Raw genomic sequence first — 23,232 nt, 5'->3', positions numbered from 1 at the left:
GAAGAGAGAGTTCTGTAAAGTGAGAAATGAGAGACCTGGAAACATACACATATTTACTGCAGTGCTGACAGGCAGTGGTAATCACAGACAGGGAGAAGGTGATGGGTGGAAAGGGCTTGATGCCACAGAGAAAGCAACCTGCAAGGAGCCTGACAATGCATCAGCCACTTTGGGGAATCATCAGCTGTGACGGTTGTGTGGGGTGAAAATCCCAAGGGATCCCAACTGCGCAAATGCAGTTATGCTTTGACATCTGGATGACTATTTGTGAGAAGGGTGTTTTCATTTTCCACTCTGCTTACAGAGAAGTGGGAATGGACAGAAGGAATAGGCCGGTCTCTCATGTTCAGTGGTACACACCACACTGACAGGGCACCTCCATCTACTGCTCTGGCGGATGCTGCTGGCTCTTCTCACTCTTCAAATTTCTGAGAGACGGGGCACTTCTCCCTATAATGCAAGAAGGCTGCCTAGGGGAGGAGGTACATTTCTTTATACTTATTGCACAGAGTTCAGGTAAGAAACCATCCCCTCTCTCATTCCTCTTGAGCACACTTGTTTGCGTATGTGCAAAGGCTGGGTTTTTTGATATCTATACACAGAGTGGGTATGTTACTTCCTTATTATCAATAAGGAGCTTTTTCCCCAGTGTCTCCCTTCCCCAAAGGACACTGATATGGAGCAGGGTAAAATGGTGATAAAAATACCCTGCTGAGGCTGAAGAAAACCTGCAGAAATTGCTGAAACAGAGGGAAGAAGTGGCCTTGGCTGGTTGCATTCACTTTGGACCCAAAGCTCTCGTTGATGGCTTGCTTCCTACTGCAACTCGAATAGCAGCCAGCATCTTTGTACCTAGAGGAGAAAATAAAACTAGTGAACCTGAAAGGAGGCCTTCCTTGACCTTTTCAACTCTCTGGGGAAGTGAAAAATCTGGGACATACTCATGAAGGAAAGATCTCCAAGTCTTTCTGAAGCATCACTCTCTGAGAGCTGCATGCCAGTGCACAAAAAATGTCCTACTCTGACCATAGAAGTGGTCCTTCAAGTCTGCCAGTGCCCGCTGTGGGCTCTGTGTGTATGCCAGAGCATGCTGCCACAGCTCTGCAAGAAATTGGCTCTTGACTGGATTTTCTGAGGGTTTTTTAGCTCTTCTGGATATGTTGGGAAGCATACAAATAGTGTGTAGTTTCCTGGGGTATGGCATATTTTATATGGTTATTGCCCCTCAAGTTGCCATCTTACATGGGTGTCATAAGTGGCCAATTTTATACCCTATTCCCTATAATACCCACTTTCAAACCAGTGTTTCTCAAGTAGTCTAGAAAAGATCCAAGCTTTATTCTTTGATATCTCATAGAGACTTGTGAAATCTGTAGTGCTGTGGGCGTAGACACAAATAATTCTGCACGGGTATAGATCCGCAAGCTGGTGAGCCTGGAAGGAGTTGTCGATATGATAACAGCCTCTGCCGAGCCGCATAGCAGGGATGAGGGTGGGCGAGTGGCTGCAGGGTTTTGGGGGGCAACCAGCTGTCCCTCCTGGTACCCAGCTTGGAGGGCAAAGGAGCAACCAGGACTGGGGCTTAGGCCTGGCCTCTGTCTGCGACAGACCCAACCGGTCCCCAGAAAGTAGCCTCCAACCTGCTCCTGGGCATTCAAGGCCTCTTCCTGGAGTGTGACAACAAACTAGGAGAACAACAGAGCAGCTAAAATAAAAAAGACTCATCATCAGAAGTACAGTTATTTAGCTGTGTCTTTGGTGTCTCAGTTGAAGGTTCTTGCCTCTACTAGCCTCCCAATAAGGCACGTTCTTGGGAGGATTTTTGCAGCTGTACTAACACAGACCTGTATTATATCAGCTCTGGTCTCAGGGTGAAAACCAGCCTGCTGCACTGGCTGGGTCAGGGGGACAGTTGTGTTTCCAGTTCAAACTCTCATCATCATTTGTCTTCTCCCAACCCTCCAAGCCATGCCTCTGTTCTTTCCCCTCTGTGCCCTGAATACTGCAGCCAAGTCCTTCACATGCTTTTCTGCATCTTCTGTGGTTTAGTGGCTACTGAAATATTTATTTATGTAGAGCTTGCCCCTAGGGAATGTCTTATTAATGCAGAGGAGGGGTATTGTGAGAGAAGGAGGGAATGAGCAGTCCCTAGAGGGCTTGACATTGTCTGCTGCTGAGAGGTAGAAACTGCACGAAGAAGCCTTGTCCTGGAAAAAGATTAACATACAAAAGAACACACACACACGTGGCACACAAACTCACACTTACACAGATACAAAAACCAAAAAAATTTGGCAGCTGAACACAAAGAGAAAAAAAGCATTTGCACCCGTCAAGTGATTAGAGAACCATCTCCGTTCAGTCATGGAATTTGCTTTCTTTTGCCCCATAGGACACCAGCATTTTTACACACATGCCATCCAGAAAATGCTGCAGAAAGATATATAAGAAGGCAGGAATGGTCAAGATACTGCATGCAAGAACAGGCTGCGATGAGTTGAAGGACAGGCTGTATGTCATTGGGAAGATGAGTTTCCCGAGGTTTGCAAACACACTTGAATTTGCCCGTTGATTTAAGTGTTAACAATCTCTTTGTAGATAGCACATAGGAAAATCTGGAATCTTTTTGCTGTTGTGATTGATATTGCTTGAACTTTAATCATATGCAAGAGGCAGCTCAGCTTGTTGAATTCATTAATTGCTAAGGCGTAACATATTCACTTAATTGGATTCTCTGCTAGATAGAGACGTATTTATATGTATTTGTATATGTGCTTAGTGTATATATTTAGCTCCACAAAGACTGATATTAATGGAACGTTAAGGTTGCCTGGTGAAATAATCAGCAGACTGGAAGGGATAAATGTTCAGTCGTAAGCACGATCTTTTCTGTCGCAAGAGGGGTAAGGCCTGGCTTACTGGATATTCTTGGCACAGCAGAAAAGCAGGCAGGGCTAAAGTTGGCACTGAGGCAAATTTGCACTTGTACGTGCCTTGGGCTGGCCGTGGGGCTGCTCTGCACCTAGCAGGCCACCCCAACACAGTGCCTGTCTCGTCACCAAGGACTGCTGATCAGCCAGTCCTTCTCCAAGGCTGTTTCTCCTGTCCAGGTCTTGGAGGCTCCCTCTGTTTCCTTGTGCAAGACAGTCCCGTGTTGGTGAGCCACAGCTCTCAGCCGCAGCTCGGGAGCATCCTTGGAGGAGGGCTCGAGGAGGGCAGGACAAGAGAAGCGATCCTGCCCTCTGAGGAGGCTGCAGCCTCCCCCCCACCCACATCTCACCTGTGTGTGAGGAGACCTGCTGCATGGGGTCTTGGGGTGGCAGAGAGGCTGCTTCAGAGCCACGAGGGAGAGCTGTGGCCCAGGGCATTAGCTGGTTGAGCCTTACATTGAGCATGGGAGGTGAGATGGACCTGCTTCCTGGAGGCTGGAAGGGGCAGGGCTGAGAGCCGCTCTGCCAGCTCGAGCATCACTGTACTCCCTCTTCCAGGAAAGGTATCTTCAGAGAGCCAGGAAAGACAGATGCCTGGTTGCTTGTGCCACTTCAGCTTCCAGAGCAGCTGGAAAGGACCCAAGAATGTGCTCTCGAGCTTTAGTTAATCTCCTGATCCCAAACTAGTTCTTAGCGAGTACCATATAAAATCCCGCTGTTCCTTTTACAGCTGTCGATCCACATGCCTGACCTGCTGTACTGCTGCTCTGTCATTAATCAGCACCATTTCCACTGCTGACTGCCGGCGCGCATGGCCGCTCTGCAGAAACTGGCACCCTTCTACGGCAAAGCTCCTTCCTCTGATGTGGGGTGTGAGGGTGTTGTAGGTGCAGCCCCGAGCTGCACGATTTCCTCTGGGGTGGATGAGCTGAGGCACCTCCCTACTACACTGACTTTTGTCACTGCTCTCAGCTGTTACCTCCCTGTTCATCCCCCTTGCAACGTGGGATGGATTATTAAGAGCCTTTTATAGAGGGGGAAACTGAGCTTCAGAAAGCTTCGGTGGCTTGCTTAAGGTCACAGGGTAAGCACAAGACAAGATTGCAGCCAGCACTTGGGTCCCTTCACTCCTGGGTATTTGGGGAGAAAGCATCTGCACTCTGCCCAGCTGCTGCAGCTGCTTAAGGCAAGTTTGCCCTGTGAAACCCGGCTACGCGTTGCCTGTGCTGGTGTAGGCTTGCGATGGTAAATCCGCACCACGCAGAGCAGCGCCACAGGGATGCATCAGCACGGAGTGGTGCAAGGCAGCTGCGTGAGCCTGGCAAGCTGCCTCGGCTCTCAGCTTAGCCCTGCTGGGCTAACGTGGCTAGACAGCATCTGGACTGTAACTGACTTGGTGTCCCCATGCCATCTACCACCACCCCTGTGCTTCTACTCTAAGCTTCCACAGACCAGACCAGCTTGGTCCTGTCCATACCCCCTGTACAGATCAGCCCTCTCTCTCCCTTAGCCTGTTACAAGCGTATTGCTGCAACATGAGAAACCTACCTGCAGCATAATCTGCCCGATTAGTGTCTTCCTTTCCTCTCACCTTCTGAGCACCATGACCATGAGGGACCTGCCAGCTTCACCCTCTTCCACCTCTCTCCAATGCTCCCTTCCATTTTGGCTTCTACTTTCTTTGCCCCGTTTGACCCCTTGGCAAGGTTAGTGCTGCTTCTTTTGTCATAAAATGGGATTGCATAATCTCTACATTGGTTGATTGGTTTGCTGTCCATCTCCGTTTCTTTATTCCTCTCTCCTCTGCCAGTGCTTGGTGATTCATGGATAGCTCTTTCTTCATCTTCACTGATACTTTCTTGGCCCGTTTATTGGTTTTGTAAGAGCTCGTGCACATTCAAGCTGTATAAGCAATTACATACACAAAATAAAAGAACAGTGATTTCATTTTTAGCTTGTGAAGTCAAGCTAGGAAATGCCAGTCTTGTTTCCCGGGCCACCTTACTTCTGCTCCTTCAAATTTCTTTGCAGTGCAAGGATTGAGGCAGGGACCCCATGGAGAGAGTTGCATGCACTCATTAATTAAAACTTGAATCAAAATGTCCACACACAAGTGGGATGGAAGAAAGGCTGAAAAGGAAACTGTAAACCTGCCATTTCCTAATATTTTAACCTAAATAAAGTTCCTTTAGTGTAGTTTGTTTTATGGGGTTTTTTTGTGTGTGTTTTGTTTTGTTTTGTTTTTGAGGGGACAACCCAAAATCTTTTCTGTAGAAATGTATTGTTCATTCTCATGCATGCTGAGCTTTCATGAGCACCGAGTCTGACTGCTCAACCCAGTGACTAAACTGTAGTTGTTCCACAGACAGTCATGACAGTTCAAACTGGTTTGCCTTTCTTCTGCATCCTGAATGGTGGAGTGACCTTTCCACAGTGGGGCGCATTTAAAAGAGAGAGGAGAAGCAGCCTGGAGAAGAGAAGGCTTTGGGAAGACCTTATTGCGGCCTATCAGTACTTAAAGGGGGCTTAAAAGAAAGATGGCGGCAAACTTTTTAGCAGGGCCTGTTGTGACAGGACAAGGGGAATGGTTTTAAATTAAAAGAGGGTAGATTTAGACTAGATATAAGGCAGAAATTTTTTACAACGAGGGTGGTGAAACACTGGAACAGGTTGCCCAGAGAGGCGGTAGATGCCCCATCCCTGGGAACATTCAAGGTCAGGTTGGAGGGGGCTCTGAGCAACCTGATCTAGTTGAAGATGACCCTGCCCATGGCAGGGGGGTTGGACTAGATGACCTGTAAAAGTCCCTTCCAACCGAAACTATTCTATGATTCTATAACCTGGGTGGTTTGTCCACATTTTGTGGGCAGCCTGATCGGGCTTTTGCCTTTCCCTTGCTCTGCCAAAGCTGAGGTGTTCCTTGTACTGACTGTGGTACTGGTGGGGATGTCCCCACTGATTCACTGGGTTGATGGGCTTAGCTTTTAAAACGTTTATGCTCAGATGCCATTTGGGCTGTCTGCCAGGATTTCTGCAAGAAAGTAGCAGAAAAGAAATGATGATTATTTAACAGTTTATAATGCGGTTATGAGTGAATGAAATTTGATGGGCCAAAGTAAAAATCATGTCCTTAGCCTCAGGGTTTTTTCCCTGCTGACTTTCAAATGCCTGTTGCAAAACATGGAGATGTTGGCTTTTCTCAGGGAACCGGCCTGAAGACTCTCGTAATGGAAAGTGTCAGAGAAGCTAATTACAGGCTTACTAGTAACTCCCCGTATAATAGAGGTAACTACAGAGTGAACACACATTTATATACACATATGAAGTCATCTAGCTAATTCCAGACGGCAAGAAGTCATTCCATGTGTGGACTTACGTGTGCCACAAAAGACCTTTTGCAACCTGCTGAGAGCCTTAGCTTCATCTTCTGACTCCAAGACTGCCTCTGTCATGCCTGTTCTCCTACTTTTAGGCTGCAGAAAGGGAATGGCACAAGATCTGCTTTGCATTGACATGTTTAGGCACAAAATGACAGACAAACCTTTGAAAAATAGGTGCACCTGCGGTCCATCAGGGCTGAGAGAAGGGGAGGATTTTATCTCCCTAAGGCCATGCTTCCAAGAAAGCAATCCTTGGCTTAACCCTTCCTTGCTAGTTGGGGTTGGCAAATACATAGCTTCCTCTCTCTTTCCCAAACCGCTGATTTCAAGGTTACCTCTCTCTCTATCCATATTCAGGTCTGATTGATTGTACTCCTTTTGCACAGAGATGACTTGCAGCCCAGATGGCCTCAGCTGGGCCCTTGGCAGTTCTGCCTGGACTCCAAGCCCAGATCAGCTTAGGATAACTGCTGCTGGGGGTAGTTCTGTGTGTGTGTGTCTGTCTACACCTGTGTATGGGATGGAAAAGGAGCAAAATCTTTGGCAGAGCTGCTCCCTGCTGCTCACAGAGTGCTCGCTGGCTCCAGCCAGCATGGCAGCAATGCACACGTGTGCAGTGAACCAGCTGTCCCGCTGGTGGGCTCCATCCAAGGGTCAGGTCTTCTCTGTAGGGTGTAGGTAGAGCTGGCTGGTCTTGCCTAATGCTCTGCCCAAACACGGCAGTGCACCATGGTTTTCAAACAAAGCCCAGCGCTTGGCTGCAGCAGTGTCAGGTAGGGGTCCTGCAGCTCGTGGTCTCTCTTTCTGGAGCCATCATCCACCAGAGAGGCTGAAGCATGAGCTCCTAAGGCAGGAGTCTCCAGCTGGGGAGTACAGCCCACACCAGCTCCTGGGACCCCCGGCTGGCCTGGCAGCCTCTCCTGAATGCTGGGTTGGTCTGCAGCAGCACGGACAGAAGTATCCCGGTGATGCTCACTGCTGGCAGAGACACACAGCACTGACACTGCTGTGGTTTGGGCCACCACTTCATTTCAGGACAGAGGTGAGGCTATTGTTTGGGCACTGTTGGGATGGGGACAAACCATCCAGCCCAGTTCTAAGTCAGTGAGAGCTGAGATGGGGCGGAAATTACACCGTGAAACCCTGCAGGTTTCTCCACCGCTTGCATTGGTTTCACTCCTGCGGCGGTCCTGGCACAGGGACAGCAGGGTAGCAGACTGAAGACATGATGGAGGCAGCAATGAGGAGACCATGCAGTGGGGACCATGTCCATGGATGCACACCAGTGACGGGTGGCAGGACCGTGTGTGGGCGGGAGGTGGGGTGCTGGTGAGCCTGGGCATGAGGGACCACTGTCCCTTTCTGCTCACACAGGTGAGGCAGGGGCTGTCTGCTGTCTCTGCTTCCCCCCACCCCCATCCTCTGTCCCCTGTGTTTATTGGGGAGCACCTGAGTGAATAAAAGAAAGAAGGAGGGAGGGAGAAACTGAGTCAGGGCATGAGGTTATCTTCATGTCTTCTCCATAGAGACAGGCAAGAGAGACTGTGGATAAGAAAAAGTGCAAGGATGCCGGAGAGCACCCTCTTTAACCACACACAGGTAGAGGGAAAGCAGCAAGGGTGTCCCTGGTTGCCCCTATCCCACAGATGCTTCCCATCTGGCCCTTTTGCAAAGCTGACTGAAGAGACCTGGCAGAGAACCAGGGTGCAGAGCAGAGCTGGTGTTTCTACTCAGTTTGGAGATCCAGTGACAACTTGGAGCCCTGGCTCAGTTGGCTACCCCTTGGGACGGCCCCAATGCAGTGCATGAGGCCCCCCGCCATGTGCCAGATTGCAGGGGGCATGCAGATATGCACCCTAAAGGTGTGGAGGCGGTGGGATGGGCTGTGGCTATGCCAGTGTGAATCCAGGAGCAGGATCCAGACAAAAGGTGTGCGGCGGGTGAGAACAGCATTTGCAATCACCTGCCCAGAGTTCTCAGTGGTGGGAAAGGAAAGGAACAGGGGCGTTGCAGCTCTGTAACTACCTTCCCTGAAATATTGCTCCCAACATGTGCAGTAATTCCTCTGGAGGAGGTGTGTTCCTCCCCTTTTCACCAGCAAGAGAAGAGCTGAGCATGCTGCGTCTCTCTGCGGAGGGGTGTGCTCGCGGCCGTGCCTGCCTATGCCTCTCTCGGCGGGTATGCATCTCTGCACGGGGGCAATGCAGGGCTGCTGTGCGGAGGGCAGGGGCTCTGGCTGGTGTATTCTGGATAGGGAGGTGTTTCACCCGCTGTGACACCCTCCGGTGAAAGTTAAAGGATCTCTCTGATATTCTCAGAGATGCTTTTCAAAGCAGCGCCTTCGGTCTTGCTTGCACAGCTCAGAAAACAGTGAGGTTTAGGCAACCCACCCCCTCCCTCTTCATGTTGCCTCTTCTCCTACTGCTGCTGGGGCCTGCTTCAACATTTAGCTTTTCTCAGCACAAGGAGATGTTTTTGCCCTTCCTCTGGATCTGGATTTTTAAACGTTCCTTCAGCCTCAAGTCCCAAGAGATGCTGGGAGAGATATTCGCTCTATGTAAAGAGCAGGTGTCACTGCACAGGGGAACACACGTCGGGGTTTTGTACACCGCTGTACAGGGTCCACTTACCAGCCGAAGCTCTAAACCGTCTCCCAGACTGCAGTGTGAATTGGCAAGCCCATCCCTCCCTCTGTGTAACATGTTTTAGGGGGAAAAAAAAGTCTGAGTGAAAGAAATGAAAGCTCAGCAAAATGCAAACCCAAGCCCAGCACTCAACAGGGAAAGCCGAGGGGAAAAATCATTAGATAGGGCATTACATGCCTTTATACACGTACTGGATGCAGACACACACCTGCACAATGCGGATGCATTCCTAGAGACTGCGAAATGCCTTCGTAAAGCATTTAGATGCCTACACACACACATAAAAATACATTTTTCTTTAAACCTTTGTAACTCCTGAACCCCCTGTGACACAAAACATGCAATCTTACCAGTATCCCTGCTACATTTTCCCCTGCTCCACGGTTCTGCAGAGGAGAGCAGTAGAGATGCTCAAGGTGAAACCGCCTTTCATCTTAGATGAGCAAGGATAGAGGCAATATAAGCTCCCTAGCTTTAGATTTTATTTCCCAGACCAGAATCAGAATAGACTGATGTTGCTGGAGTTTAGGACATTGTATTAAGCTCCCCTCTCCTTACAGAGAGTCATTTCAGAAGGGTATGATGGCTCTAAGGATGCAACATTATTGAAGTAGGAGACTGAGTCAGGTGCTGTCACTGCCTGTTAGCTGGAGGTGGGTTATGTTGGATGGTACAGTCGGTCTGCAGCATTTGTTAAGATACAAATTTTTTTCTAATTCTTCTTCCAAAATCCTAACACCTGATTTGCCCCCCCCTAGAAGCTGTGGCTTTGCTGAGTTACATCCGCCAGCCTACTCAGATCACAGTCCACGCTACTATGAACAGCTTCCTCTAGCCTCTCCCCTCATGTCTCCTAATTATGCCTGTGTTGATTACAGTCTGCATTTCCATAAATCATAGTTATGTGTACATCAGGTAGCACTGAGGACTTTGAACAAATATGTCCCCCTGGAAACCTTGTTGCTCCTGCATGAGCCAGCCTTGCCTGGATGAACCACTTCCTGGGCTACCAATTTAATACTACCACCAAGAACAACACCATCTCCCAGAAGCAGCTATCGGGTGATCCTGGCTGGTTTTATGCCTGTAGTACTCTCTGGGTACCTTCTGGTTTGGAGAAAAAATTTACCAAGGCAAACACTTTGGCATTCTCACAGCCCTGACCTTTCCGTGACACCAGTGGAGCTCCATAGTTCAGTGACTTTGCAGAAGTCAGAAGCACTCAAAGTATATCTCATTAACCTTCTCAGGCTAATCATGGCAGGGGACAGGACCTCAGCAGCTGCAAAAAGCATATAAATGCACCGGGAAAGAAATGTTTCAGCAAAAATGGCAAGAACTGTGTAAATGCCAGACCTCAGTGAGCTGGGGGGACTGTGTTTCTGCAAAGAGCTTTTATTCCCAGAATGAGTTGTAAAGCAAGAACAAGTACTTCACCATGTCTGTATTCTAAGCCGAGCCTCTCTCTGGCATATGCTAGGTGCTGTATAAATATAGAGAGAAGAAAATTCCACCATCTCGTGCAGCCTACATGTTTAATTGAAAGGCTATTAGAAGCAATTCCTGCTTCTGCAGGTGCAGTGAAGAAAGCATCCTTCCCCAGGTGGTTGTGGAAGGTGAACTTGAGGTTCAGGAAGGAATGTTGTTTCTGTGTTAATTAATTTTGCATGTGGAGCATTCACAACTATTTCTTGTCTGCTTTGGCTGATGTGGCTAATTAATCACCGTAAGTGTCTGTAAACAGGAGATTTTTGCTCTCTGTTGCATCTCTTCTCCACCTGCTGTAGACCAGCCTATGTGAGGATACAGACCTGTGGCATCACGGGAATTATACATTTGGTAATGGCTGTGACGTCAGCATTGTAAGTGTGAGAGTCATGACTTAACCAGCTTGGGTGAAGGCTAAGAGGAGTGCTCTATTCTCAGGGCACTGGAGGAGGTTTTGCTGCTGAATGAGGAAAGTATGAGCATAGGAGGTGGAGATATCAATAACAAGAGTCTTTGTGTTCATGTGGGTTAGTTGGGGGACAGAGATATAATGATTAAGGTTGAGTTTTGACATCTGCAGACTGAAAAGTCAAGGAGAAAAGGTTTTCCACAGAAGAATTCCTCCTCTTGCTTCTGCTTACTTAAGGCCCTGGGACTGGAAAGGCTGATCTGGTCCCATCCCTGCTGCTCTAGGCAGCAACATCATATAGCCCTATACAAACCAGCTGTGCTTCTTCTCAACCTCATTTTAGTTGTTTTCATAGCTCCTTTCAGGCAGCTGTTCCAGAACTTCCCTCCTCTGATGGTTAAAATCCATCTTATTTTCAAGGCAAATTTCCTCACAACCAGTTGTTCTTCTACCAACATTGTTTTTCTGCTTAAAAAACCCTTTTCTTCCTCCCTTGTGTATCTGTCCCCCCTTTATTTATACAGAGCAGTCATATCCCCTCTTGGCTTTCATTTATCTAGGTTAAACAAGCTTTTTAATCTTCTCCTTTAAGGCAGGCTCTCTGTTGCCCTAATCGCTGAATCCAAGGTTATTGCTGATAACTAGCTTTTTGTAAGGCTCCTCAATGCTTTGCCCAAACCGAGTGTAAAACAGCATGACCTGTTGCCTGTTGAGTAATTTTGAGGTGAAGAAATGTGTCAACTATCAGATCCAGAAAAAAAGACATCAGGGTGCTGCTGTTAAAATTTGCATTTGTTCTCCACCTTATCTCCACAAAGCTAAAGTCTCCCCATAATGACTTAGTTCCTGATATAATTTCTCTTTAATAACAGTAATGACATCTCTATCCAGACTGAAAGCCAAGCCTGTGGAGCTACAGTAGATCTCTGTAGTTCAGTCCTGGTGGAATATCTTGCACCAGCCTTCCAAAAACTATCTCAATCCCAAATGATTCCACTTCATTTATCCATGATTATGTCTTTGCAGTCTACTGTAACATTAAAGTTTCAACAGCATCTCCCACGTTTACCTTTACTTTTAAGTACCCTGAGCAGTGCATTCTTCCATTGGCAGTGTCACAGCTATAATTGCTATTTCTATGGTGTTTCTCTTATCCCTACAGTAGCCCTTTCAGGTACTGCGCGTTTGTTCTGGTTTTCCCATGTCCTCATTCAGGATCTGTATGAATTGTACTGACAAGACTTTCATATCTCCCTGGACTCTCCCTGCTTCCCAGAGGGGTTAGGTATGCTTTTCCATCAGCTATATTACCAACAACGCTACTCTTGCGTTGCCCGCTGCCCAACATCCTACCTTTACCTTTTCTGTATTTGTTCTTCCCTTTTCCATGTATTAAAATCAGGTGTAAAAGTTACATAAGCTTTTTTCAGTTAACTAGCTGACAGCAAAGATAAAAGGCAGGAAGTTTTCACATTTACACCATTTACAGATACATGCTGTATGTATTCCCTCATCTAGCCCTAGACACACTCATGTGTTTGTCTCCTCATTTGCATAGTATTTGTGAGCCTCATGACCTTTGCTGTATTTATCTACCCAGTGCACCCCAGAGGTGAAAACATACCATTATCTCCATTTTACACAATGTGGAGTAGAGGCACAAGGGTGCAGATCAGGTTCCAGAGGTCCTTGGTGGAATAGGGAATTTCTGCCTTCTAATCCATGCTCTGTGTTGTTGCCTTAGCGCTTCCCCACTGGAATGAACAAGCCCCTCAGCTCCTGGGGGAAAAAAAACGTAATAAGGAAGGAAACATTGAACTTTTGGGCAAATGCAGAGAGCAGTTCAAGTCCTAAGTGAATTTGGAATGGTCTTTCTTTTATTCTGTAAATGAAACCAAATCCCTTTTGTTCGTTTTGTATTTCTTCTGTACCAGGAGTGACAGGAAGGTTTTAAATGAAAAGAGAGTGGTGCAAGGCACAGTGCAAATGGGAGCCTGAATGAAATAAAAACTATCAAAAGACTTTGCCCAGACATAGTTCTCAGCCTGTTGAAAAACAAGCACCTGAGGGTTCAGGTTTTCCTCTGAACCTTCACCCCAAATACAAATGCAATGCCTCTGAGCATCTTGCCTAAGAAATGCATCTGAACGTTTCTGGTTTTATCCAGAATTGTATTCTGCTGCTTAGTCCTTGAAAGCCAGATTTCTAGGAGGTTTTGTTTTTCCATCTATTGACATTAGTTAGAGGTTTCTCCAGATGCCCTTGTGTTTTGAAGTCCTGCCTTGGCATACTAGGAGGAGCTCAGAGATTGGCTTCTGCCCTGGCTAGAACAGACAATTTTGGTAGTTCATGGGAGTAGCTTGTACTTGTCTGTACTGCCCATCTGGGTAAGGATTTTGTAAACGGTGGGACTGGGTGCTGGTCATTTGAACAGGCGGTTGCTTTTGCCAATGAGATAAGATATCCACTGAATGAGACTACCAACTCCTCTGTGTTATAAATAACTCACTGACCTGATAACACTGAAAAGAGCACATGTATACTCTTCTGGTATAAATTGCAGCAAGAAGATTTAGGTTAGACATCAGGAAAAAAACTCTTTTTAATGGGAAGGATAGTTAAGCACTGGAATAGACTGCCCACGGAGACCGTGGGCTCTCTGTCAGTGTAAGGACAGGTTAGACAAACATCTGCCACAAATGGCTATTACAAGCCTTAGCTTCCCTTGGGAGAAAAGCCTCTGTTAAGAATTAGTTTCATGGAACTAATATGATACACCTTTCATTAAAGATGCGCATTAACATACTGCAGAACACTTCTATTCTGGCTGCATTATACCGCGGTTAAGGCAATTTGCCAGCCTGCTGGAAGGCTTTCAGAAGGCTCTCACTTATTTTCCCCTTGCATAGGCAATCTTACCTTTTGTCTGCATGGGATAGCTTATATACTTAGGCAAACCAATGGCATATATGATTGAATTTTTGTTCTGCAATAGTTCTCACTTTCTTTCTTTGCAAATGTATTGGAGTTCTTCTTCCGACAGCTTGTTATCCAAAGTAGAATCTTATATTTAAGGTAAAAGTTAGCTGCTCCACCTCCAAATTCATCCCCAAACCAAAGTGACTTTCCTTTCTTGATAAGATCAGATGTGGTACAGACAGAGCAAGAGGAAGTTAAGGTGAAATTCTGGCTCTTAGGAGCTCTGCCCTGGCATACAGGAACATACCTAGGATTGGAGAATATGATTAGAAAGGGGGTTTTAAAGATCCCTAGCATCCCTAGCCCCTCCAGGGCTCCTGGTGGGAGCTTGGGTGTCTAGACTCTGACTGGAGAATGCCCAGTGAGTCTTGAAACTGCAAGGTGACAAATATGTAGGATGCCTGGCATGGTTTATTTTTCCTCTTTTTGCTGAGGCAAGCACTGAGCAAAACCTAAGTAATAACAGTTCACAAGCTGTTAATACCAAATACCCTGAGACTTCAGAAGTGCCTTGCTCTGCTCTGCACAGCTTGGCAGGTTATATTCTTTAAGGGTAGGCATCATTACCTGGACAAATCTGTGACATTTAATTCTGTTGTGGCTAACCTCTGTCCCCGCAGTGAATTGCTCCTTCCCTCTCATGGCTGATTGTCTAGAATATAATGCACATTTGTATTTTCTTTCTCTTACATTGTCTCCATCCTCTGCACATGTGGTGTTTCTTATTATCCTTACTGTCCTTGCCCACATGTTGCTTAAGCCTGCTCTTCTTTAACTACATGCATACACATTTCACCCTTGTGTGCATGAACATGTAAAGAAGTTTGCCCCCTCTTAATTCACAAAGCTTTTCTGACTTTGCTTATTCATATCTGTACATATCTGTAGGTATATGGCATGCCTGATTGTTCAAGTTAGCAGTGAAACATAATATTTGCACGTATTCTTGAGACACTCCATAGTTAATTTGAAAATTTAGGTCAGAACATTTCCTTACATCCTGTTTTTCCTCCTTTTTGGACAATTTACAATGATTTTATTGGGATAATAAGGAAAGGACGTGTACTTCTGTATTTGCAGGTTAGGTGCTTCAGCAGGCAGGAGGCTGTGGCAAGACTGTCATTGTTATCCTAATTTCATAAAGTTGTCCGTGTAGTACAACGCTGTGAAACGTGCCTGGCACACAGCCTTATGAACTCCCCTTTCTGTCCCAGAGAACTTCTGGATAATTACGAGTTGGGTTTGCCTATCTGATCTAATTTATCACTTAGGAGTTTATATCATGCCTATTACTGTGATATCTAAGTGCTGCTGAGATACTGCAAGATGTCTCTTTCATCAACCACTTATTTCTATGGTAAGTTAATGTTACTGAGCTGAAGTCTGGGCTGTTCTGTGCAGCATCTTAATCACTGGTCCCTACCGAGTCCCGTGTGTGCAGTTATTCTGCTTGTCTGGTGGCTTCACTGAACCGGTTTTGGGGATTTGGGCTCAGTTACTTGAGGGCTAAAGTTGCACTGCGGAAATCTGTGGCTCAGATGATGATAAATTGACCTGCTTGGTCAGTGAGTGGGAAGTCCAGGGCTGAGCAGACCCTGGGTGAGCATGTGAGTACACGCTCTTTATTCCTTCAGAAATGCACTCTCCACATCCAGGCGTAGGTATTAGCATGAGTACAGACCATCTGCTGCCCTAGACAACACTACCTGTCTTCTGCGGACAAAAGAGCCCACCAGCCCCCACCAGGGCTCTCAGTCTGCCAGCTTTCACCTGCTGCTCAAAGTGTATTTAAAAATTAAAACAACTCCCCTTTGCCCACTCAAGTAACAAAAAAAAAAAAAAAAAAAAGGGAAAAAAGAAAAATAGCTGTGTATGCTGCTTGCTGGTCCGAGCAGCGTGACTCCAGGGGTAGAGGGAACATTAGGGGGAAGCTCTCCTTGGCGTTTTTTGCCAACTGCTGGTCCTAAGGGCTGTTGGGAAGGTAAGACCAGCTGCCTGGCCACTTCGCCCCCTTCTTACAAAACCCACTGCCTTGCCCACACTGGGGTGCCGTGTTCATGCTGCGGGGATGGATGGGGAGGCTGCTGTCTCTGGGTGATTTCTTCTGCCTTTCTTCTCCCTTCACAAGCCCCCAGAGAGGATTTTTCTTTCATGGCCAGATGAAGCGGTTGGTTGTTTGTTTTCAAGGTGACAAGTGTTTTATGTGAATTCTAGCTGCTCTCAAATGCCAAACCCCAGCTGGGATTTGAGTTTCACAGAATAACCGCTGACACCTAATGAGCCTCTAATAAGTGCTTCTCCCTCCCGTCCTGTCATTTAAATAAATAAATGACTGAAATTTGGGGATGGTGGGAGGTGGTGTTGGATTGCAGTGGAATGAAGCTTTTCTGTTTACCCACCAAGCAGGTACACCGCTAAGAGCAGCCGCGCAAGCTTCCCACACACCCACACTGCCTCTGCCATCAACTCAACGTGTCTCAGCCCTGGCCTGGACGGCTTTCTTAGAGGATCGTGCAGGAAAGTTCCTTCTAAAGCCCAGTTAGTTTCTTGCTCTCTCAGCTTCAGCTGCCAGCCAAGGTGCTAATTAGTGTCAACTGTGATGGGGGGAATTGAGAACAAAGGCAAGACTTTGGTAGTTGAAAGCATAGTTGATGTTCAGGTTTTTTCTTTTCCTGAAATTTTTGCAAGGAATGGTCTACCATGGGCAGTGGCTGTGCTACACGTATCGTCTCTTCAGGGACTGGAGTAGCTTCAAAACAACCCTTATTTGTGGCAGTAGGTATAAGGCAACTGAGTCCCATCTCCCTTTTCTGACCGCTGAAGATATGTTCTCTGTTTGCTTAAGAAATGGAAAATTAAAAGATATAAAATTGCAATATATCCTTATGGAAAAACAGCAAGATTAAAAAATCATGGATGCTCTTTGATTTTATTTTTCATGTGTCAGAAACACAGAGCAATTCCTTGTTTCTGGCTCAGGTATGTAACCAAGTAACTGTGAAAGGACAAGAGCAGGTATTTCCCCTTAGCAGGGGATAGCGAGACCTACACTTAGCAAGCATCTCTGTCTATGTTCTTCTCCTGTGAAGACACTCCTAAAAATGCAGAACATGTCCCTCTTCAGTTGCCTGTCTCTTGGAAGAACTCAGTCCTGACTAGGAATGGGCAACCTTTTTCCAGAAGGAGGAGTTATTTCTGGACAAAATCAACTTAGGTTAAAATGAATCTATTTATTTGATGAATTTCACTGAAAAAAAATGAAGACAAGACTTTGAAAAAATAAAGAAGTTCTGTTTTGACTTTTTCAAGTGAAGTATTTCAATTTCTCTGTTTCAAAATGACATTTTATTTCAGCATTTGTATATACTTCTCTTTTTTAGCAGGAAAAAACCCCGGTTTTATTGTGGCTAGTAGGCTGAAGTCAACATTTCAGCAGACAACAAGCTCTCTTGTTCTCCACTTCCCCCTGGTTTGAACCTACTTACTTGGAGCCTTCTCCCCAGAAATGTCCTCATCTTACATGAGCTGTGAGCTTGGGTACTCCCGAGTGGTTCTCCTGCCCAGGCCTGCAGGAGCTGTGGTTGATGTAGAGGGATGGGGCAGCTAGAAGCCTATCTTCTGTGGTTTGTGTCTCCACAGGTGGGGAAATGGAAGGAAAAAAAGTTGCAGATGAAGTATTACGTGTGGCCCCGCTTTGAGCTGTATCCTGACTCTGAGGAACGCGAGGATGATCACCTGAGTATCGTGACCTTGGAAGAGGCACCGTTCGTCATAGTGGAGAATGTGGACCCCCTAAGCGGCACCTGCATGAGGAACACGGTCCCTTGCCAAAAACGCATAGTGACCGAGTATGCACCCCTGGGTTTTTCTCCTCCTATTGGGCTCTCCCTTCTCAGCAGAACACAGAGAGTCTGTTGGGCCAATACCGTCATACCCTGATAATCCTTTTTAGTAAAGTCACCTCCTTTTGCCCAGCCTGGCCCGTGTCCATTCATGACTGGCCCTATTGGGCAAATGATCATAGTCTGTCCCTTCACCCTCCAGCGCAGATAGCACAAGTGAAATTCTCCACATGTGGGAGGGGGAGTGCATACTGACAACAGAAGGGAATTAAGGGAGTTTCCACCAGTCTTTTAACCCATTATTGTTGTGACGGTTCAGGAACAAAACCGATGAGGAGCCAGATTACATGAAGAAATGTTGCAAGGGGTTCTGCATTGACATCCTCAAGAAAATCTCAAAGTCTGTCAAGTTCACCTATGACCTCTACTTGGTGACTAACGGCAAGCATGGGAAAAAGATCAATGGGACGTGGAACGGAATGATTGGAGAGGTCAGCAGCAAAGGGAGGGCATGGTGGGCTCCATCCCCGGGCTGGGTGACATGGGTCAGGTCTGGTCTCCCATCATTATTGGATCCCCCTCTGAGGAAGGGACAAAGGTGACTCTATAGAAATGATTGGCCTGGATCCTTTCTGGGCACTGGGTGAATTAATCTGCTCTGACGCTCTGACCATGACTACCTTTCCTGTTCAACAATTAATTATTATTCTCTATAGTGTCACAAATTTGGCCTTCACAGTCAAAGAAAGAGGGTGATATCCATACACCAGAGAGGCTGCAACCTAGATTACGCTTAGATCATATATAAGGTGCATAAAGAATGAAATAAGACTTTGCAGTGTTAGAGGGAGGAGAAAGCAAGGATAGAAAAATGAAATAAGACGTCTTCTTAGTGGATGATGTGTTTATCCTAAGACCTCTGTGGATTTATTTTTTAAACACATACCAGCTTGGAGGGGAAGATTAATGTCTATAGATTTCCTGAAAGAAGAGGGTGTCCTAATGAAAGATTAGAAGGGAGAGATGATAGAAACAATATAGGGAATGGGATTACAGGAGTAAAAGGACTGTGTTGAAAGGCAGGAAGGTGAGAAGGGGCTTGGCTGTGGTGCTTGAGAGGTGCCTCGGATCTGTGTGTGATCTCTTCCTTTTCTTCCTCCAGGTTGTCACCAAACGGGCCTATATGGCTGTGGGATCCCTCACCATTAATGAGGAGCGTTCAGAAGTGGTGGATTTCTCTGTGCCCTTCATTGAGACGGGAATCAGCGTCATGGTCTCACGTAGCAATGGAACTGTCTCACCTTCTGCCTTCTTAGGTATCATTTTAATCTAAAATTAAAACTTTACCCAGGGTTCATCAAAAATTAGGTGAAGGTTGCTTGTGATTCTTAGCCTGAAAGTCCTTTTTTGGGAGTACCTGTGGGACAGGTATATAAAAATAAACTGTGAGGTTTTAGTTCTAAATCCCAAGCAAGAAAAATCCAGGCAAATGCAAACAGCCACTGCCTAGGAGTTCCAAGGCATTTCTCAGCAATTGTGTGCCTAACCCCAGCAAAGAATGGGCTTACTCAGAGTTGTCACCTACTCTGCAGCACGTGGTTTCCCAGTGACTCAACTAATAGCATGTTCAAGGAGTGTAAGCCAGAAGAAAATTGATTCAAACCTTATAGCTGGTATGCCATAGTACTTAGTGATAACAATTAGCAATAAATTGTTGCGCTTTGAGAGACATTATTTCTAAAGAAGGTATTAACTTGACCCTCCCTTGACAGAGCAACTGGTAGAAGTCAAAGATCTAATAGAGCTTTTCAAGAAGAGTTGAGCCATCAGTTCTGTGCTGACCCTGTGTCTTTCAATAAAGTGATTTCTAATGTCCTTTGGTGGTGGAGGGTGATCAGAGAATGCAGAGATGATACTGCATTTCCCCAAGACATCCATGCTTTCCTAGTATCTACTGTTTGGCTTTAGAAAATGCTTTATGATGCAGCAAACACAGTATATGAGTTATATAATTACTGTCTGCTCTCTGCCAGCATCCTGAGAACATTTACAAACAGAAATAACTTTATATGGGTAAAGACATTTTTCCAAACCTCTTTAAGTAGGAGTTTCATGACTACTCACTCTTCAGGAATTTTTGCCTTTAGCCAAGCCCACCAATATTGCTGGGGTACGTAAAAGCAATGATAAAGTTAAAACTCCAAAATTTTAAATTGCAATTTAACTGAGGTTGCAATATTGGCTATAGTCTGGAGCAAAGTTTCAAGTTTCTTTGATCTGATTCAGTCCCATCTTTATCTGTTCAGGCTTGGAGAAGGAGAAAACCTGGCAGAGATCAAACACTTGCAGAATATGAACACTAACATTTCTAGAATGAGCCAGTGTTCCCCTTGCTACAGGAATGGAATAGCTGAAAAACTACTATCATTATGGCTGAACCTCAGAAATTTGGAGATGCTCTTTGGCTCAATAACATCTTGAAAGTTGGATGCTTGTCTGAAACTCTGCCAGTTCTGCTTGATTTTCCCCACTCTCTCCAGATGGTGCTGGAGGACTTCCTGGGAACAATCTTTTATCAACGCATTTTTTTTAATCAATGCATGCCACAATGGCTGCTTGTAGTTCCAGATGGAGCCGTGTGTCACAAATGTAACAGTAAGAAGGAATGCAGTCATTACAGAGACAGAAACTACACCTCTCCCAATTCAAGAAGTTTTTCAGACACGGGTCGAAGGCTTTGTTGTAACTTCTGTTTTTCCCCAGCCCAGTTTGCCCCACACTCTCACTGGGGTGCTCTGGAGAGCAAAGGAGGTGAGGGAGGGGTGAGGTGGTGTATCAGGTCTTTCACCATGATTTTCTCTTCCTCTCCAGAGCCTTTCAGTGCTGATGTATGGGTGATGATGTTTGTGATGCTGCTTATCATCTCTGCGGTGGCCGTCTTCGTCTTTGAGTACTTCAGCCCTGTGGGCTATAATCGGTGCCTTGCTGATGGCAGAGGTAAGGGGAGTCCCTCCTTGCCATGATCCTCTCTCGCTTCCAATCCCAGTGTCTTCGTCGGGCTGTTTCCTTTGCCTTGAACATGATATGGATCTAGCCCACTCTGAGCTGTGCATTCAGAGTAAAGAGGGCGGGGATGGAGGTGGGGAAAAGCTCTGAAGAGAGCAGATGTGTATAATGGATAATTTGCTTGGCTCGGGAGACGGAGCTGTGTCCCCTTTCATCTCTAAAGCACACACCAGCTCCAACTCATTTCTCATTGAGCGGAAATGGGTCCTGGTAGCCGGTGCTGGCAGTGCCTATGGTGCTGCGCTCTCGGAGGCAATCAAAAGGCTCAGCGCTGTCAATCCATCCTTCAGTGCTATGTCTCCCTGGAGAGCAAGCTGCTCTGCCGGCCTCCCAGCATAGTGCTATATCCTCCAGACTCCACATCTGTCACCTGGGCAAGTCCCTATCCTACTTGGCTCTCCGGCTTGCTAAGGCCAACTGAGAAAGTGGGAAGCTCATTTTCCTGGGAGTGGGTGATGGATTATTTTGCAAGGGCAGCAGGAAAGATGGGAACAAGTGAGTGACCCATCTCTGTAGTTCTGATCTTCAGAAGACAGAGTTAAAGTGATGAGTTAAAGAGAGGATGGACAGACAGCCTACGAGACAGCCTTTTTTGCCTTACTGGCATGAAGACAATTAGCAGGTTGAGCCTTCTGTCATCTCCATATCTTCACCCCCTGATGAATCAGCCCTTCAAACCTTTCTGGGTTTTATTGGTCCATTCAGAATAGTGGGAGAGAGACAATTATTGGAAAATAACATTTCCTCCCCAGTCTAGTGCTTTGAGTGAATTTATGCCATCAAATTAGAGAGGAGTGAAAAAAAAATGTTAATGAGCATTCAGGCAGAACCACATATATGGGGAAGTGGAGAATTTCTCTCTTAACATGTGGAGGACCTTTATGGCAACTGATCGTAACCACATGGATCTGTGGACACAAGTAAATACTGTTAAACTTGTGAGTCTCCGGAGACATATACAGATGTGGAACTGGAAGCAGTTCTTAGTACAGGTGTGCAGTCGTGCAGTTATTAAATTAGCTGAACTGCAGCTGCATGTATCAATATTTCCGAATAATTATGAACAGTACTGCATGATCAGGCAGATATTATCTCTGACAGATGTAACTTGAAGATGTAGAAATCAGCTGCAGAGACTGCAATGCTTGTTTGGTAATGAATGCTCTGGCTAATGTTACTTTGACTGCACTCGAACTAGTCTATGAGAGTATACCCCTGCCTCCCACGCGTGCATTTTCTCTTTACGGACACCAAGATTTTCTCTCCAGGGTCAGGTGGGCATGCCCTGATCTAACCCCTAAATGATGTTGGGTTGTTGTTGGGGCACTCAACGCTGGAGAGCTCAGAAGGATTCCGGGTTCCTGGTTTGGATCAGGGGCTCCCATTGCTGTCTTGGTTCATGGCTGACAAAGTAACTGTGAAAGCACATAGGGTGGTCAGTGGAGAGAGGAAGGCTTTAGGAGGGAACTTCTCAAGATTTCCTTACACCTTACAGTTCCCACTGGTGGTTTGCAGGCCTTACACCTGTGTGCCTTAGGGTTCATTAGGTAGAGAGGGATATAAAGGTACCACTCCAGCATATAAAAAGACAAGGACTGCCAAACCATGTTTCTTACAGCAACTTTGTCTCCCTGGCATCTAGAGGCTCCAGTTTTGCCAGGTGGTGATTCTGCTTTGAACTGGGTGTGCAGTTCCCAGGGTGCAAAATGAGCCCCTTGCACCTTTCAGTTGTATATATATTCAGAGTAACAGAGTTAGTGCTTTCAGATGATCTGTGCTATTCCCTGCTCAGGGGTTGGGAGTGTCAAAACTTTCTATCCTTTTGTTCCTCTGCTAGAACCAACCTTAACCACAGGCAGCAGCACTAGGCACCAGTCAGCCTACTCAAGGGAGGAGATAAAACATGGGATGCTAACCCAAAAGGTTGCAGAGCCAGGTTGGCACCATTGGAAAAGTGACAGACCCTTGAACTGTGCCAGAGGGTTCTCGTCCTAAGAGGGTCTTCTCGGTGTCTGAAGCACAGTCCTTGGAGTAATTGCGTCTGCAGTCTCCCTGACAGCTCCTCTTGTGCTCAGGTTGAGCAAATTTTGGTTCCCACTAGTGGAACCAGCATATGCTGGGGATCTGAGGCTGCTGGGAGACCAGCAGGATTTCACAAGTTTTCAGGCCTAGTACTTCATGACCATACATGGCTTTTGAGGTATGAGTGAACTTCCACACTGAAAAGTGAATAAGGGGAAAATAGCAGCTTTTAAAACACTGGATCTGCTCCTGGACTGTCTGGGGCAGAGCTGCTGATTTTCCCAAGATAGACCAGAGTATATGTCACTGTTATGTACCTTAGACACAGAACATGGCGAGAGGGAGTTGTGTTCTTATCCGGCTTGTGTGTCTTCAACAGACTGGGTAATGAAACCCTTTTGCAGAGGTATTTGTAGAGCCCTGTTATTTCAGATGGTGCTCTTCCTTGCACCTGTACAAGTACAGTGAAGG

At 46.3% G+C, this 23,232-nt stretch overlaps 1 protein-coding gene across 1 annotated transcript in view; it reads left to right on the top strand.

Moving 5' to 3' along the window:
• The window catches only part of GRIN2B (glutamate ionotropic receptor NMDA type subunit 2B), a 203,962-nt gene that overhangs the window by 155,743 nt on the left and 24,987 nt on the right, over positions 1 to 23,232 (top strand). Inside the window, exons 5-8 of the mRNA XM_075153102.1 lie at positions 17,471 to 17,679; positions 17,993 to 18,164; positions 18,836 to 18,989; positions 20,545 to 20,670. Coding sequence (XP_075009203.1) covers positions 17,471 to 17,679; positions 17,993 to 18,164; positions 18,836 to 18,989; positions 20,545 to 20,670 — 661 coding nt within the window. The remainder of the gene's footprint in view (positions 1 to 17,470; positions 17,680 to 17,992; positions 18,165 to 18,835; positions 18,990 to 20,544; positions 20,671 to 23,232) is intronic.

This window comes from Calonectris borealis, chromosome 1 (genome assembly GCF_964195595.1).
Source record: "Calonectris borealis chromosome 1, bCalBor7.hap1.2, whole genome shotgun sequence".
In the NCBI taxonomy this organism is placed as follows: Eukaryota; Metazoa; Chordata; class Aves; order Procellariiformes; family Procellariidae; genus Calonectris; species Calonectris borealis.
The sequence above is the reverse complement of the archived record's forward strand: the minus strand, read 5'-3'. Positions and strand labels throughout refer to the sequence as shown.